This window comes from Calypte anna, chromosome Z, assembly GCF_003957555.1.
Source record: "Calypte anna isolate BGI_N300 chromosome Z, bCalAnn1_v1.p, whole genome shotgun sequence".
In the NCBI taxonomy this organism is placed as follows: domain Eukaryota; kingdom Metazoa; phylum Chordata; class Aves; order Apodiformes; family Trochilidae; genus Calypte; species Calypte anna.
In genome coordinates this window covers 66,785,232-66,803,082 of record NC_044274.1, presented here as the reverse complement: position 1 = coordinate 66,803,082, position 17,851 = coordinate 66,785,232, and the positions used below count along the sequence as shown (strand labels likewise).

The window sequence follows — 17,851 nt, the reverse complement described above, 5'->3', positions numbered from 1 at the left end:
ACCTCTATTTCAAATTTTAAAAATTTCAAATGTTCATGAGACTTGCTCCTTCAAATTAATACCGTTCTCTGCCAATTCACCTGGTGCACCACAACTATTTTCCTCACAGATATCTAGGAAAAATCAATTATTACCAAAAGGTTGCTTTCACCCCCTCCCTCCCTTAAGCCCACAATGCTCCAGCATGGTGGTGACATCTCCTGGAAGACTGAGGTGTAGAGCTCCAGGCTTCCATCTGGGTTTGCTAAGCTGAAGCTCCAACACCCCTTCCCTGGCTGAGAAACTTCCACAACATATCAGTATATATTGAGAAAAACAAGCAAGTAAACCCATAATGACCAGAGGGGACCATAAAATGTAGAATTAGTTAGATGACCCCTCCTGCAGTTTCTAATCTACCCTATAACAATAAATCAAACAGGTTCTAAAGCATGAAAAAAAAAAATACTTTAACTTCCTCACTTCACATGGGTTTTTTTCTTATTGAAAAGATAATTTTTTGAGTGGAAGAAACTGCACAAACATCAAGATCTATTTAATCATACTTCATTTAATAATTTCTGGCTCAATTACTTGGGGGAGGGGAGGAGGGAAGGATCCAAACCCATGAATATCACTAATTGATGCTAAAATGCCACAAATAAAGCTCCAGAACACAGCATGTTTAAAAATAATGTATCTTTGAATCACCAAGTACAAGCTGCTGGGGAAGCTTATCAGGACTTCTTTGTTTTTACCTAGAGGAATTTACAAAAACAGAGGGGCTGTGCAAAGTCCAACAGTCACTGTAATGACCCATGTTAACATTTTTTAATCCAACTGCACACAAGCACAGTGGTTTGCAGCTGCCTTCCCATGTTTTTCAAGTGACAGCTCTACAGGCATAATGATAGAATTTCAGGTTGGAAGGGACTTCAAGGATCATCTGGTCCAACCCTTGTAATGTTATTGTTGATATGATATAATGGAAGAGTAATTTCATCAAAAGGATGCCATATGCCTGTGTTCTGTCTTAAACTGTGAAGGGTAATGGTAAAGAAGTAGACTTTAGACATAAGCAATTTGTCAAGAGATTTAAGCCCCGTGCTTTCCTCACCCACACTGTCATATAATGAATATAGCTCATTCACAATAATGGACTACAATATGGAGAACAGCATGTTTCAGGGCTGCAACAAGATTAAATTGAGAAAAGCCTGTCCAGCAATTTTTTCAAGTCATTACATGATTTGATAACACTGTTGCGGTGGGGTTTTTTTCCCTGACTATTCAAAACAAGTGAGCTAGGAAAAGATCAATGCTCTGCAAGCAACTCTGCATACAGCTGAGTTGCCCAGGACATGAATTGGATTATTAGCAGTACAAAATCCCTCTTTAGCCAGTAAACATCTGTTCAGTGATGCATTTGGTTTTTGTATATACAGAAAATAGTTCACATGCTGGTTTTCTACTTCACTTGGTTTTTTCCTGCTGCAAATTCAACTGCTTGCAGCTTCCATTTACACAGGAACATTCTCAAGATGTTTGTCACAGCTTGCCTTTCACTTAAATATCCACAGGAATGTTACAAGCTATACAAACCATGAAACCACTAGCTATATCATTACCAGCTCTTTAGATACTTTTCACTCCTCTGTTCAGCAATTCCATTTGCCATGGTGTTTTATCATGGTAACCACTTGGTGTCTTGTTCCTGTCACTATAAGCTGTCCTGTCCTTGCTCACCTACAGACCTTAAAAGCTGAGCTACAAAAATGTATGGGGACATACATTTGTATGGGGGCTACAATGTATGGGGGCTACATAAAAATGGGGAGGAGTTAAAATTCAACATTAAGTGTAGCATCACCTTCTGATCTGAGCAACCATCAGCCACACAAAGATCTACGAAGTTAAAAGCATTTTATATTAACTTGCAAGACTTCACTGTGTTCATTTCAGATGAGTTTCTACTCCTTGACTGATGACATAAATCCCTAACTCTATCTATGACAGCAATTAGCAGTGAATAGCACTACTGTGCAATGCATGTTACAAATTGTCTACAGCTCACTCCTACGCTCCTTCCAAATTAGCTTACAAAGACAACATACTTCCCATTGCAAGGAACTCAAAGAACTGCTGTATTCTATTATGGCACCACACCTACTGAAACAAGAAAAGCCAAAGACATCTCTTCTCCTTAATTTCTGATAAACTATACAGTCAGGGGGCAGGATGACAAGGAACAACCAACCAGATGACACATACCACCAAGAGCTATGAACGCCTCTGCTCATGCTTTGGGCTGGGAAGAGATCACAGCATGGATTAAACCAGAGAGCAACACATCTGTGCAATAATGCAGGTACCTGAGAGACCACAGCTGATACAAAACTGAAGGCAGAAGTAGCTGCTGAAACAAAGGGCTATCTGCACTGCACCGTAAGCAGAAAAAGCCTGAAACTTTACTGGTAGAGGTCCTTACAGACAAAGCAGGCAAGCATGCACTGCTTGTAGTCACAGAGGATTTTAGGTACTCAAGGGATTCAGTCTGGGAGTCATTTGATCATACCAGTGAACAGGAAGGATGAGTTCTCAATGGATTTGAGAGAGAAGGGAATCCAGGCAGCAAACTCCAAGCCAAGGACAATATTGCAGTACTCAAACAAAAACAGAAACCTGAAGGCCATAACCAGAGGAGAAAAGAAAAAAAAAAAAGTAACAAGTAGCAGACAGCTACAGCCTAAACAATGTAGCCCATGATGGGGTTTATGTCAAAACCAACTTGCAAGCTATAGGTTCAATAGGAAGAAGACATTATGCTCTGCAAACAGGATTAAGTAAGAAATATATCGGCATGGACAGAAGGTTACTACTGCAACATCCTAACTTCAGACATCCGACAAGACTGAAAAAAACCCCAAGCAGAGCATCCTTGGGTTAAGGGAGCTGAAAGTGAAGCACTTGTGATCAGTGTGTTTTTCCATAGTGCCATTGAATGCTGTAGAATAAAAACACCACCTCTGTTCATATTAAAAAAGGGCAAATGGGAAAAAAATGCAGAGGCCCACTGGGACATTCTTAAGATGTACTAGACAGAAGTACCACATTTTTCAGGAAGACCAGCACGTGCCAAATTTTAAATCAGACAGTGTGTTAAAGAGGATGGATATTGACCCTTGACTAGGAAGAACTTGGAATACAAAACTCAGTGCTCTCCTGTAAAAATGCTTTTTTTTTTTCTTTTAATTTTTTTAATGCTAGAACATTTTCTCCATCTTCCAGAATTAAGGAAATTAAAAGTGTTAAAATACTTTGCTCCAGCCAGGCCAGCACTTGCAAACAGATGTTACTAATGGTTCAGGGAACAAGACACTGCCCACCAGAACAGTTTGTTCTGAACCAGTTTCTGCAACCTACTTTTAACTTCTGCTTTGTTTTTGAAGGAATGCTGTCCCCCAAAACTGACCTCCAGTTCAGTGTCCTGGAATAGTACTTTCTAGTCGTTAAATCTGTCCTCAAATAGTACTTTCTAGTTATTCATTTTTATGGACAATGTCTGTCATAGCATAGATAATAAGAGCATTTAATTTATCACCTGAAGCAGCAACATGAAACCATGCCATGTATTTCAATACATTTGCTTCCATGAGTTATGAATACCAAAGGGGAAAGTTTGTGACCTGTCACACGATTCTATACTGTAAGTTAAACAATTTTTTAAAGCCTGCTGGTAAAGAAGTTTAATCCAAATGGTTAAGCAAAATCTTTATAAAAAAATATGTATGAGCCTAACTTCATTTAAATCAGTGGTATTGCTTACAGCTTACACCCTTTTGTCCCAAGTATGCAAAATATAAGTAAACTGGAATTCCATTGTATTAATAAATCACATGAACAGCTAAGCAATCTTAGTACAGTAGCATTTAGCTTGGTTTACTGATTGTTACATTAATGTCCATGCCTAACTTAGATAAAGGAAACTTCAAAACCAGGGCCAAATGTCCCACTTTGGCTTTCTCGGCCACTGCTCTTAGACAGTTCTGAAAACAGTTCTGCTGCTGCAGTCATTTAGTGATTTACTGCAAAATTTGCTTCATTCTTCCTATTGCTGACACCCACATACAAGGCCTGAAACTATTTACTAATCTGCAGGATAAGCAAAGTGTTCACTAACACTGTACTGCATGAAACCTAAGAAGTGAAGAGGCCACATTTTACCTGTGCTTCCATGTCCAACTCAAAGTTTAAAACTATTTTACATTAATTCACAGAAATAGTACAATAAAGAAGTACTCCTTAGGCTTAGGTACTAGGTTGTGGTAACTGTCAACCAGATTAAAACAATAAAACCTTTCTGATGACTTAATTAGCACTTGTTTTGGGTAAAAACAAATCTAGAATCATAGAATCTGCCAAGTTGGAAGGGACCCATCAGGATCACCAAGTCCAACTCCTGTCCCTGTGTAGGGCACCCCCAAGATCACACCATGTGCCTGAGAGCATCATCCAAGCATCCTTTGCACTCAGGCAGGTTTGGTGCTGTGACCACTTCCCTGGGGAGCTTTTTCCACTGTTCAACTCCCCACTGGGTGAAAAACTTTTTGTATCTAACCTAAACCATTTCCTACCATTTCCCTGAGTCCTGTCTTCAGTCACAGGAGTGACAAAATCTGTGTCAGTCCCATCTCTTCCCCTCATGAGGAAGGCACAGACTGCAATGAGGTCATCCCTCAGCCTCCTCTTCTCCAAACTGAGCACTCCAAGTGACTTCACGTGCTCCTCCTAAATCATCCAGCAGCACCCCACCACTCAGCTGATTTTAATTCTGTGACAGGCTTTCCTCTGGTGTACATTTGGCTGTGAAAGTATACTGAAATAGAATATATACTGATATATACTCTGATTGATATAAATATAGTGTATTTCATATACAAAATACTGAATGCGTGACAAAGCTGAGCCTGGACATAGCTGTGGTGGCAACAAGAACAGGAGGAGGGAAGCACAGCATTCCATAAGGAGGAAATACATATATTATTTACATTTTATTTTTGTAGAATAAAAGCAGACAGATAGATACACCAGTGTCTACTATTTACACTTGTTCTTTTTATATATAAAAAATATATATAAAAAGGTACAGAAAGGGAAGGACAGCACAGGTGAATATAATCAGGCATTGAACCAGATTATGACTACTCTCATAAAACTGTAGTGGTTTATCTGCACTATTTTAACATTTTTTAAATAACCATCAGAGCACTCTTTGGGCTGAAGGAGACCTAGGCCACATCACCTTGGTTGCTCAGTGAGAAGTTCTAACCTGCAACATGCAAAAATCAAGTCCTCCCCTAAATTACCTAGACAACTCCTGGTGCAATTCCCACATGACATGGGCATGCCATGAGCAGCAAGACCCTTCTCTGCTCCTAAACACTGCAAGCTGTACACCTTCTGGGACTATTTTTCTCTCCTATCTGTATCCTGATTTTATAAATCGAGTGATTTTCTGCTGCACTACAAATGCACAAAGAGACGTGGAGCATTCTTAAAACACAAGATACTAGTTCCCACAGTTTTGGTCAGAAAGGTCTTAAAAAATTAGCCATTCATAGCCATGAAACCTGCTCCAGGTAATAGATGATTCTCACTAGGACTTATAAAATAGCAGATAAAAATGAAATGATCAGGTAATCCAGAATAACCAAAAGTTAACACTTTAGACCACTCAATATACATTAACATAAAATTACTAGCTGTATAAAAGCAATAATATAAATACAGTGGCCTAGTTTAAAGCACAACAAAGCACCATGTTGGAACCACTCAAAGTAACATTAAATACTTTAGGGCCCTCTAGTGGTTAAATCTTTGATAAAATTAATGAAAAATGGTTTTGAAATAAAGCTAGTGAAGAATACTGAAGCAATGGGGTTCTCATGTAATGAAGGACATCTAGCCTGGAGAGCTGGTTATAAATTACTGGAAAACGGAAAAAAACTACAATCTGTTCACAAAATCAGCTAATGGGTGGTATTTTTCATTCTAAATAGAAATTAATAGAAATTAAAAGTTACTTACTAGTGCACAACCAGGAAAAAAAAGAAAAAAAAAAAAGGGAGAAGAATTGATTCTACAAAACTCTTAGTGCACAACTTCAGCAGCAGCAACAACAACTACAAAAACCTGTTGATTTTCATCATGGTAATAATGGAAATAATTTGGAGCTACTCCTATAGAATTGATATGCAAAAGAGAAATTTGGCAAAGTAAATGGATTAGCAAGACAAAAATGAGTATCTGTTGGCAAATGACAAAGGTTTGCTACTTCCTAATCTGGTATTTAACTGCCCAAGACTTAACAAGTCATTTTGCAAACATTACTGTATATTTTGACATAACTGTCTGTCAGGTGGCTACCATCCATGTCACCATGATGATGTCACCCATCTTTACATTAACAGAAGTGATGGTATTTGTAACCTCCCCCTAGTACAAAACTTTGCCTAAGTGATGCATTCATTTTGCTTCAGTTTTATTTAGCTCCAGTTTTGTTAACACATAGAAGAAAAATATTACCATTTCTGTCCAGTGAAATAAAAATGGAAACACCAAATTCTAAGTTAGCTCTTTATAGTCTAAAGCTGCATCCTTAAAAAAAAAAATAGAAACTGGTATTTTTGCTCAAAATGTTTATCAGCAAGGTTTTGCAAGTTTACCACATTTATTCAGAGGATTGCCTCACCCTTCATCTATCATCCTATAAATTACATTCTGTTCTGACTTTAGTTATTCCATAGTATAATTGATATAAAAAACATGTAATACGTTTATTGTTGGATTGCACAAAGAGAACTAAAAATACAATTATTCACTCATAACACTTCCAAGTTTGTATCCAAGTTTAAGACAGCATTATTGGACAAAGAGAATTAAATACTAGCTGCAAACCTTTCCTGTACCTATCTACAGAAATACAAAAAGGTTTCATGCTTTTTAGAGATCATAAAATGATGACAAACAAGAAAAACAGTTACATAACAGCACTTTCAGATCCCAAAGTGAAATAAATTCAAAAGAGCATGCAATAAGGAGATGGGGGCAAATGATCTGAATTGAACCATTGAGTGTTCAGGTGCATGAATCTTTCATAGGCCTCAGACAGAAGGCATATATTTCATTTTAAATAGAAATAAAGAATGAGTGCCCAGTGCTCAGTGGAATCTGGGGAATTTTCAGCCCAGAAGCAAACTACAGAACAACACCTCCATGCTTACTTCTGGATCTGAACTCCATCAATAGCTATGTTGTAACTAAAAAAAAAAACAACCAACAAAAGGCAAAAAAATCCAGACAACAAAATCCTCATAGAACATACCTCATGGAGGTTATACTGTTGATGAGCTTTTCAGATTTATCTGACAAGCTAGATGGAAGTATTATTTCAACTGGCTGCAGGCGCAAAATCCGACTTTCCAATCCCAAGCGAGACGCGCAGTCCCGAAAACTGTCAAAAATTACTTCCCCAGTAGTTGGTTGGATTGCCTGTAAAGTAAAAAAAAAAAAAATAAAAACTCATGGAATATTTAAAATTTCAGTCAGTGTTTTACTGACTCAAATTGCTATGCTTGGAAGGAAATTCATGGTGTAGAGCACAAAATTACACAGCGCCCACATGCTTAGTGAAAAGTGGCAGATCAAAAAATACAGTGGTGTTTTTCACACCTGTAATATGGCAATAACTTCAAAGACTACCACAATTTTGTCTTGGCAAATGACAACAATACCTTAAAAATGTGAATGTGCTCTTATCTTCTTCAGTCCATCACTGCTCAAGTGTCATTACTAGGCCAATCTACATAATTGGAAGTCTCTGGGAGGCAGATGCAGTTCAGCCTGGGAATTTTCATCCTAGCACATACTGTTGTGCTCTCCCAGACACAGTGTAACATTCAAACACAAGCACAATGAAGGTGCTTTTAAAATCTATTAATTATCATCTGGGCCTTCAGCTATCACTGTGCTTTGCCAGCCAAACAATCCTTGTCTTAATCTTCACTGTAAAAGGGAATACAAATCTCCAGTGGAAAGAGTAAAAAAGCTGGAGTCTCTTCCTCTGAAGAACAGTATTTTGTAGCAAATAGAGGTGCCCACAAGTTTTAAATTACTACACCTGAAAATGTTTATAAAGTTAGCAATGCATCTGAACTAGCAATTTCCCTGTATTTGGCTAAAACACAGCTATGTCTTCAAGCATTAACAGCAGCAAAAATGGTATCAGAATTATTCAGCTATAAGCTATCACGATGGTACCTTACCTAAGATGCACTTTGTTACAAAAAACAAAACAAAAAACACAAACAACAAAACCCCACCACCCAAAAAAAATCTAAACAGAACAATCATCAGTGGAGATAATAACTCACCTCTCAAAAACAGCCCAACAGAATTACCCCTTCCCCAGATATCTACTCATATAATTTTCCCTATGAAACTAACTTACCATAATGCCTATAACAATATCACCTTTCTTCTTGTCCTTTAAGTTTTCTCCATTTTCACACATACAGAGAAGGTAGTTATCAGGGACATCTGTTGTTACCTCTTCAACATCTACAGAATCATCTAGCTTCAGCAAAGGGTTCACATGTAACAAATGTTAAAAAAAACAACATAGTCCACAGACTTCAGTTCATAATTCACAGGTCCTTCTAGATTTAAATCCCTCTCAATTAGATTTCGTGTTGGGCCTTCTAAGACTAAAGGTTAATTCATCTTTCATTGGTTTGACTCCTACTACAATTTCAGTGAACTTCAGATGACTGCGAGCATAAGGAATGCAGTCAGTGGTTGTCTTCACAGGACAGGCAATGCTTCACAGAACACAGTGCTCAGATTTTGTCAGTTTATGCAGAGAAAACATATGTCTGTGGGTCTCCCCATTCAAGCAAGAGCAGCCATGTCAAAAGTTAAACCAGCAGCTGCTTCTACTTATGGGCTACTCCACCCTGTCATTCATCCAGTGAAATTCTAGTTGAAGACAAGTCCTACAGAACACTGTACATGGGAAGTCCACTCTCTGATTTCAGAAAGCAGCTACTATATACACGAGTTCTGCTGTTTCACAACAAACCTAAAACCCTTAAGAGATTAAATTCTTTACAAAGCCAGCACTGTTTTACGACAATATGAAATTAAAGGAACTTTGTTTCTTCCTGATACTCTTCCACTACCCACTAGCTATTCCTATTCCTGTTCCATCTAGATGATACTACAAGAACTACGGCCTCATGCACTAAAGATCAGAGTCTGCAACTACATTTATTTGAAAAGGATATCTTCTCCAATAAGTGTAGACTTTGTGTAGAGAGCAGTCAGCTTCCGGCTGAAGACAGAACTTTTGTTTTCTCCAGCAGCCTTCAGTGCTGCAGTTTCCATTTGTTTTACTACTCCTACCTACAGGCACAAACAAAAGAAACAAAGTGAGCTGTTTAATAATAAATTGGTTTTATTGTTATTATTTTTAAATGTCATTATCTTTTCAGATGTACAAACAACATCACTAAAACAGAGCAGGAAGGGCACAGACTAGCATCAATACTAGTGATGAGACTGTGAGGCACTATTTTCTTTAAGCTCCATCCACCACTAATTGCCCAACCGCTGTGCTTCTTGTCCTATTTTGAAACAATTCAGCTACAGATGTGAATGACTGCTGTAATAATTTTAAACTCAACAAGCCCTTTTCTCATAAGCAGAAAAAGAAAAGAAAAGGGAAAGCTAATGACTTACAGAAATCAACAGCAGGAAGGAAAAGAGAAAGAAAAATATGGTTTGACATAAAAAAACAACACTGAGAGTAAGAATAAAAGAGACAGGCGATATATAAATTTCTCTTCATGAAGTATCTACTTATCCATCTCTTAAGAGGCAAAGGCTTAATAAAAAACTGAGACAAACATTAGAACTATTCTAGAAAACACAGCAACACTTTTTTGTGAAACAGAGGACACTTGAAATTTCACTATGCTCACCAGAGCAGAGAAATTGAAATGATGGGAAGTTAGCCATTTTAATTACAAAAACAGGTAGCAATGAGTTTCACATCTCAGTTCAAACAAAGCCTTGCTACAGCAAGTGCAAGTTATTTCAGTGCTATTCTGTACTTAACATAATTTAATAAAAGGAATAACCTTATATCCTTTTGCTACAAGCCGCCGCACATGGACAAACAGTCTGTGAGTTGGAATACTGGCAGTCATAAAGTTATGATCTGGATGACAATAGATGTTTAGTTCTTTAGCTGCAATCTGCAAAGTACAAAAAGAGTCAGCCAACAGTTGAAAATGCAGTCCAGGAGCTCATCTCTGTGACACCACTGATGCACAACTACAAGACCACTGTCAGCAGGAAAAAATCACTGGAGAAAGCCCAAAGAGCCAAGCTCCTCCACCTTGCTTTCCCAGCATGTTGACACAAACAGGAGCTGCAGTATTAAAATACTGAAAAAGCAGTATTAAACAGTGGTGGAAACCAAATGCTCCAGAGAAAAAGAGTAACAACTCCTGTTAAAGTAGATTGTAATATACGATTTGCATTTGCTTTCTGCCCCTTGGCACAAAGGTGGGTGTTCTCTGCCTAGAGAAAATAAGTGTTAACCAGGAACTGCCGTCAAACACTGAACTGTGTGCCTGGATACTATACTTCCATTTCTGTACTGTGAACGCACCAGAAAACAAACAGACAAATTACACAGTACAAAGCTGATCAGAAAAAATAATTCCCAGTAAGTAAGCAAAGTTTCTTACTGATATCAAGTCTGAAATGTTAAAAGTTACACTGATAGCAATGATTTTTGGGACACAGACTATGAAAAAAAAATCATTACGAACTATCACTTTAGAATTGTTTGTTACAATGTACTTTCCAGATCCTACAGATCTGCCACGTGTAGATGCCACACCTGAACATGCATTTAATATGCTCTCTGCACCCAGGCTATACTTGCTATAGTCAGGACCTAGTAAGACACAAACAGAATGCAAACATCCCTTCTTAGCCTTGGCAAGAATTACCTCTGCATCTTCTCCAAAGAAGCGATATTTATATCCACATTCCACACACAAAACAGCATCTTTATATTGTTTCTTCATTTCTATGAACTGAAGTTCTAGTGGAGTATAAATGCTCTTGGTTCTTTTATTAAGATTCACATCTGAAGTATTCTGAGTATTGTCGTTGGACTTAAAAGATGCAGAAAACTGGCTAAGATCACAGCGTAACTCCTCCTGTAAATAAAAGATGAAGAAGTATTCTTAGAAACCATCAAGGAAATCCATTATTCCTGTAGCCCATAGAGCTAAAGACTGTTTGTCCCAAGAACTATGGCAAAACTTTTAGAGTAGGATATACAGCATACAGTGTATGTGGAATTAAAAGGAACTGAAAAGTCATGAAAGTCAAAGATTTTGCACCAGTTAGTCACCTTGCCTTACAACAGCCCTTGGACATCACAGTTGAAATCAAATCTCTAATGTATCACACGTTCTCAAAACACAGGTCACGCAGGCTGCAAAGACTGGGCAGTCTCAACTGGACATATATAAAAGCAAGAATGAAGTCCCACTCCAATCTACAGATCAGAATGTGCAGCACAGAGAGATTTGATGTTCCAAGAGTCCACAGTAAATCAAGAAGTAAAGCAATTCAGTATGACAGCTTGCTGTCTCAAGCACCAAATCTGTTTTTCTTCTCCAGTTTGCCCTTTCTACATAAATTTAGCAGACCTCCAAAAATAATTTATTCTTAAATGCAGCAAATTACAGTTCCTAAAACCCCTAACAGTTCAGGCACTGAGCCAGCTCTCTCTGCAGCTTATCATTTACGATGACATTATGTAACATTATGTAAAAGCCAAGCAGCTTTACCTTTACAACTTCGTTTTGTTTTGTACTGTAAGCAGGATGGCAGATTCAGTCTTTTAGGAGTGCAGTGAAAAACACTGGTAAGGTGTTCTTCACCTACAGAAAAGTTCCTCCTCATCACAGTATCAAGTTTGGCTAAAATGGGTTAAAAAAAACCACAGACAACACCTTTCACAAGTTTCTTAAGCCTCTGACTATACAAAACACAATTTGTGTTGTCCTGCAAGTTTCTGTCTCTGCAAATAAACTCAGTAAACTTTTCACCTAGATTGCAAGGAACAAAGGCAACACTGTTCAGAAGCAATGGTTAACTCAGAAGAAACACAGAAATAGTAAAAATTGTATACTTTGGGTCATGAAAGTACAAAGAATGCAATCAGAAAATAATGGGGGAAAATACTCAAACACTTAGGTCTGTCAACTGAATTGCAGAATTCCCAGAATTGCACACAATCAAAGGATGAGCTATTTGACAAGCAGACAAAGCCCAGCACAAAGCTGCACTTGTCTAGAAATCTGGTGGCCCTTGGAGATTAACTGTCTCTACCACAAAACCCTCAGCCCCAAGATTCAGTGGTCTTCAATCCAAGGTCTGCACCACACCTGCAGTCATGATCTTGTTTCAATTTACAGAGAAAACTGTTGTGACAGAGCACATCAAATAAGGTTATAAAAGTAAAAACACACATGGAATTTGAATTGCTGAAATGGTACTAAGTTAGCTGTTCAAGAAATCTAGAAAATTACTCACATTAAAAAGTTGTAACACTAAGAAAAAAGCAAGAAGCAAACATCTAAGATCAGCCATTCCAGGGAGAGCAGGCCATCCTCCACCTATTTGGCCACCACAAACCGAGCAGGAGTCTCTTATAAAGATTACAATATTACCCTGTCAAGTAGGTTACGGGTCTTCACTGAGTACATGAAGAACAAAATAATTGATCTTTATTTTTACTTTGCATACACCTTGCTTGCACAGTCTTTCTGCACATAGCTAAAGCTGACCTTCTTCATGCTCCAGGAAGGGAGAGAGAACAGCTGTCAAATACGCAGTGGCAGTGCTGCCACAAAAAGCACACCAGTGCATTGCAAAAGGAAGGCAGAAACTCTGCACCAGCTGGTAAGACAGAATAACAAACTTCTGTTCAAAGACAAAGAGAAACCTGAATTCTGCATAAACAACCATTTTAGGTTGGTGGGACGAGAGCTGCAAAAGCCTTTGTTGACTGAACACACACTTCTACACTACTGTAGATAACATAACACACTCATTTTTAACTGAAAACCTATGCCAGGCACATGCTGGCTCCAGTGTTACAGAAGGGGAAGATCTCCAGGATAAAATACTTGTCATGTATGTTTCACACATACATTCTATAGTTTCAGGATCTAGAAATGGTTCTGAAATACCTGTGAGACCTGCTAATGTACAATTTACAGGTTTAACTAGCAGGGGCAACACTGGCATCAACTTGCTGGATGAACAGAAGGTCAGAAATTAAGAAGTTCCAGGCAGACAAGGCTTCGCAACAGAGGGACAGAGAAGGAATTTACTTTCTGTATTTTCCAACTAACCACAGCTACATAAACTCAGTCCCTTTTCACAGCAGAAATCTTTTGCCACAAGTTGTTTCCTTCACTGTTTTTATTTCAGTCTCACATTCACACAACCCAGACACAACAGTTTAAGGTCACCACATTCAAACATGCAAGGTCAAATTAACTACACAACCTTTTATACAGTCTCCTTCCTTCGAAGAAGCCAGATGTAAAGCCTTATTAAAGAGCAGCTAGGTCCCAATGCAACAACACAGTAAACAATGAGATGACTTTTAGGACCTCAGTATTTCAAATTGAGCAAGGTGAGCCCAAAACCCAGCCAGCTAACTAATGTTAATTAGCTCTGTAATAAAAGTAGAAGCAAGACTATGCTCTTAACAACTTGTATCATAGGTATCATGACAGTTTTTCATGGACATATCCACATTTTTTGCAGAAAGAAAAAAACCAATCTGTAGTGGAATCTTTAGTATTTGTATTTATTAGCAGATGGATTAAGCTACTTCTCAGTAAAAATTCCAAATCACATTTTTGCAAAGAAAGTCTTTCAGAAATATTACAGCCCATGCTGCAATTTATAGAACTGAAAGAAAGCTGAGCAAAGAGCATTTCACATTACATTTGTTATTGTACTTCGTTATTACACTATACTTGACAATCAGGAGATACACTCCCTGTGCTCTGCTCTCTCATTACTGCGTTGTTTTTTTTCAATGATTTCACTGAAGAATTGTAAGAGGCAGCCTACCACTGTGCTAAGGGTTCCTGGAAATCATCTGTTCAAAAAGAAGGACCTGCTGGGTACTGCTGCACTGTTTCATGTCAGAACACAAAGAACAGAAAATAAATCTTGTGCCAATCTTGTGCCATGGTTTTTTTATAAAAAAAATGTAATCTACATAGCACTGGACCGAGGCTCTACATACCTTCTGAGTAACTTGTGGGCTGATGTCCTCAGACTGAAGAGGGTTTTTCAATTCTGAACTTCTCCCAGTAATACTGGGACATTTTTCAGTACTCAGAGACTTTTTCTCCTGAAAACCATCCTCCTGGGCTCTGTTGCACTGCTGGTCTGAATCACTGCAGAATTCTCTCAGTCTGTCCAGGGTTCGTAAACATATACGAGGCTTTTCACACTTCTGAGGTTCCTCTTTAATAAAAATACACAACAATAGAAAAAATCAGCATCTTATTTTCCAAAACACAATGTCTAACAGAATGATATCATTGAGAAGAGAATGCAACCATTTTGCTCTTTCTCTCTCTCTTCACCACAGTCCTTCTCCCCTCATGGTATTTCTGCCAGACTGAAAGAATCATACATATATCTGCTCAATTAACTTCCCTGGAAAATCAGTACTACTCACTGCTATGCTTCTTCATACATCAGAAAAAAAGCACAATTGTTTTCTGGAATGATAACTGCAAAGCCACACATAAGCCAAGGATACTGAAGGATGAGTGGCATTTTTTCAGTGCAGTTATTAAACAGACAGTATTGCTAGTTGATGGTTTCTTAAAGATACTTCAAACCATCACACCCATAAAACAATGCAGTTCCCTCTTTAAACACATTATAGAGGCTAACTCTTTAAAATGAAATGTAAATGCAATGAACTTTATATTCACTGTTTTTCTGGCATTATTAATTTGTTAAGTTGCTGGCTCAAAGACAGATGCAGCACAGGCATTTTCAGTGTAATTTAGTGGATGTCATTTCACAGTTAAGGGCAGTGTATTACAAGTATTTACTTTGAGGAAGCCTTTGGGTATCCCAGCCACAGGCCAGACTCCAAAGAGCTGTCAGATGTCAGTCCTGCTTTGCCTGAGTCTAAAAGACAGCATGTTAAACCAACATAGAAAGAGAAGTTGCAGCATTTCTGCCTGGACCTCTGCACTTCATGGACTGAACAACCTGTTAAAACTGAGCCAGATGAAAAATTTTCACAGCAATTCTGGAGCAAGGCTCTAATACCTAGCTTCTGAGCCACAGAAAGGAGCTCCAACAGTATAGCTAGTATGCTCATAATGGTTCTTCAGGCATGCATTTGTTGACAAAATTTTTTACATTTGACACTACAAGGTATAAATGCTTAAAGATTTATTTAAAGTCGACACACTTTTATCCTGAGTCTTCAGTGGGTTACAGATATCTTCTAAGGTAATTTGTCGTGTCTTGGTCTTCTTTTCATAAGGTTCACTGCTTTCAGTTGATGTTTTCCTTTTTGTGGCAAATTCAGAAGCCTGAAACATAAATTAAACAAAGAAGTTCAGTTATTTTTTCTCTTTGCCATCCTCTATGAAAGAAAAAAATGCACACAAGGATTTCATGAAGAGACAATGCCAAATGCAAAATTAATTGACAATATGTGAAATCTCTTATTATTTTAACACTTCACATCATCTTGTTTATAAAGTAGCTACTCTAACATTCAGAACTACAAGAGAAAGAGACATACTGCATTCTGTGAACAATCTGGCTGCTGTGGTAGAAAAGAAACAGCTACCAAAGCTTCAAAAGACAGCTTGGAGCTACTTCTGTGACCAAAACAGAACTTTCAACTATTGCTCCTTAGATGGCTTTTGAAACACACGCTTTTAACACCGTGAACAGAAAATCCATCCATTTCTTTTGTTTCACCATATTGTTTGGCAGATTGCAAGAACTATGACCAAACATGAGAAAGTAGCATTCAACTCCAACAACGTAAAAACACATTACCATTTCACTCTGCAGATAAACACACCACAGGTGCTCTTAGCAGCTTAAATCCTTCAGCAAGGTGGCTGGAATAGATGATGCAAAGAGATCCCTTCCAACCCAATGATTCTGTGATCCACATTTCATATGGTACCCTCAGATGGTTTAAATGTACTACTGAGGAAATTCAAACTCCTCATTAGCAGGCTGGGACTCCACCCTTGGCAAGTAAGCCCATAACCTCTACATAACATAATTATATGCATAACCCATATGAGTGTGAACAAGTTGCACTTCTAAATCCACTATTATTTAACACTAAATTAACATTAATTAGGAAACATTTTTACTGCATGAAAAGAAAGCAGTAACCACACCTTTCAAAATGTTTTTGGACTAAACAGAAGAAAAAAATGTTACTTGAGATACAAGTGAAATAACTATGCACTGTTCCAGGGCCAAATGGGCTAGAAACATTAATGAGAGGGAGACTGGAAAAGACAAACAGATGAAATCCAGTCTCTGAGAGACAGCATCTTTGTTCCCAGTGGCAACAGGGCAGGGTGGTGGATATCTGCAAGCTCTCTTGGCCTAACAGCAGGCTAAGAGGCATCAGAACTCTGTGATTTGAGCTCAACCATTGCATACCAGGAGTCAGAACCTGTGCCAATGCTACTGCAAGGGACTGAAGGTGTCACAAGTTTGGACATCACCTCTGCCAAGTTCACTGTACCCATGCCAAGCTTCAGCTCCTACAAAATGGGCTTAGCCTGGTTGTTTCCTGAAGCAGTAGGGTTAAGGAACCCCCGGGGTTAAACACGGCAGGGATGCTACAGAGAGTGAGGGTAACTGGAAGCAGACCCTGCCTGCTGGCAGGGCTGGGGACAGCTCTGCCAATCCTGACAGCCCTGCACATTGGGGGTGACCACACAACCCTGCAGACTGGGGGTGACCACACAGCCCTGCAAAATGGGGGTGACCACACAGCCCTGCAGACTGAAGGTAACCACACAGCCCTACAGATTGGGGGTGACCACACAACCCTGCAGATTGGGGGTGGCCACACAGCCTTGCAGACTGGGGGTGACTACACAGCCCTGCAGACTGAGGGTAACCACACAACCCTGCAGATTGGGGGTGACCACACAACCCTGCAGATTGGGGGTGACCACACAACCCTGCAGATTGGGGGTGGCCACACAATCCTGCAGACTGAGGGTAACCACACAACCCTGCAGATTGGGGGTGACCACACAGCCCTGCAGACTGAGGGCGACCACACAGCCTTGCAAAATGGGGGTGACTACACAGCCCTGCAGATTGGGGGTGACGACACAACCCTGTAGACTGAGAGTAACCACACAGCCCTGCACATTGGGGGTGACCATACAACCCTGCAGACTGGGGGTGACCACACCGCCCTACAAAATAGGGGTGACCACACAGCCCCTCGGCCCTCAGCCACCACTCGCGGGGGTTTCCGCAGGGATCCCCTTGGCCCGCCCCGCGCCCTTCCCGCTCCGGCCCCGGGCGCACCGTCTCTCGGCCGGCGCCCCGCTCCCCGCCGCTCCCCGCCGTCCTGAAGAACCTGCTCAGCACCAGCTGCTGCCCCGCGCCGCCGCCTTCCCGCCGCCGCCCGCGCTGCATGGCGACGACGGCGGCGATGGCGGACGCCGGGCCA

The 17,851-nt window shown here is 39.5% G+C and overlaps 1 protein-coding gene across 1 annotated transcript in view; it reads right to left on the bottom strand.

The window, feature by feature from the left end:
* The window catches only part of MSH3 (mutS homolog 3), a 96,615-nt gene extending 78,772 nt beyond the window's left edge, over nucleotides 1–17,843 (bottom strand). The window contains exons 1-8 of the mRNA XM_030467628.1: nucleotides 17,707–17,843; nucleotides 15,590–15,713; nucleotides 14,396–14,619; nucleotides 11,061–11,273; nucleotides 10,179–10,295; nucleotides 9,324–9,441; nucleotides 8,489–8,634; nucleotides 7,364–7,530 (exon numbers count right to left, since the gene is read on the bottom strand). Of these exons, the coding sequence (XP_030323488.1) occupies nucleotides 7,364–7,530; nucleotides 8,489–8,634; nucleotides 9,324–9,441; nucleotides 10,179–10,295; nucleotides 11,061–11,273; nucleotides 14,396–14,619; nucleotides 15,590–15,713; nucleotides 17,707–17,817 (1,220 nt within the window). The 5' untranslated portion in view covers nucleotides 17,818–17,843. The remainder of the gene's footprint in view (nucleotides 1–7,363; nucleotides 7,531–8,488; nucleotides 8,635–9,323; nucleotides 9,442–10,178; nucleotides 10,296–11,060; nucleotides 11,274–14,395; nucleotides 14,620–15,589; nucleotides 15,714–17,706) is intronic.
* Nucleotides 17,844–17,851: the final 8 nt, after the last annotated feature.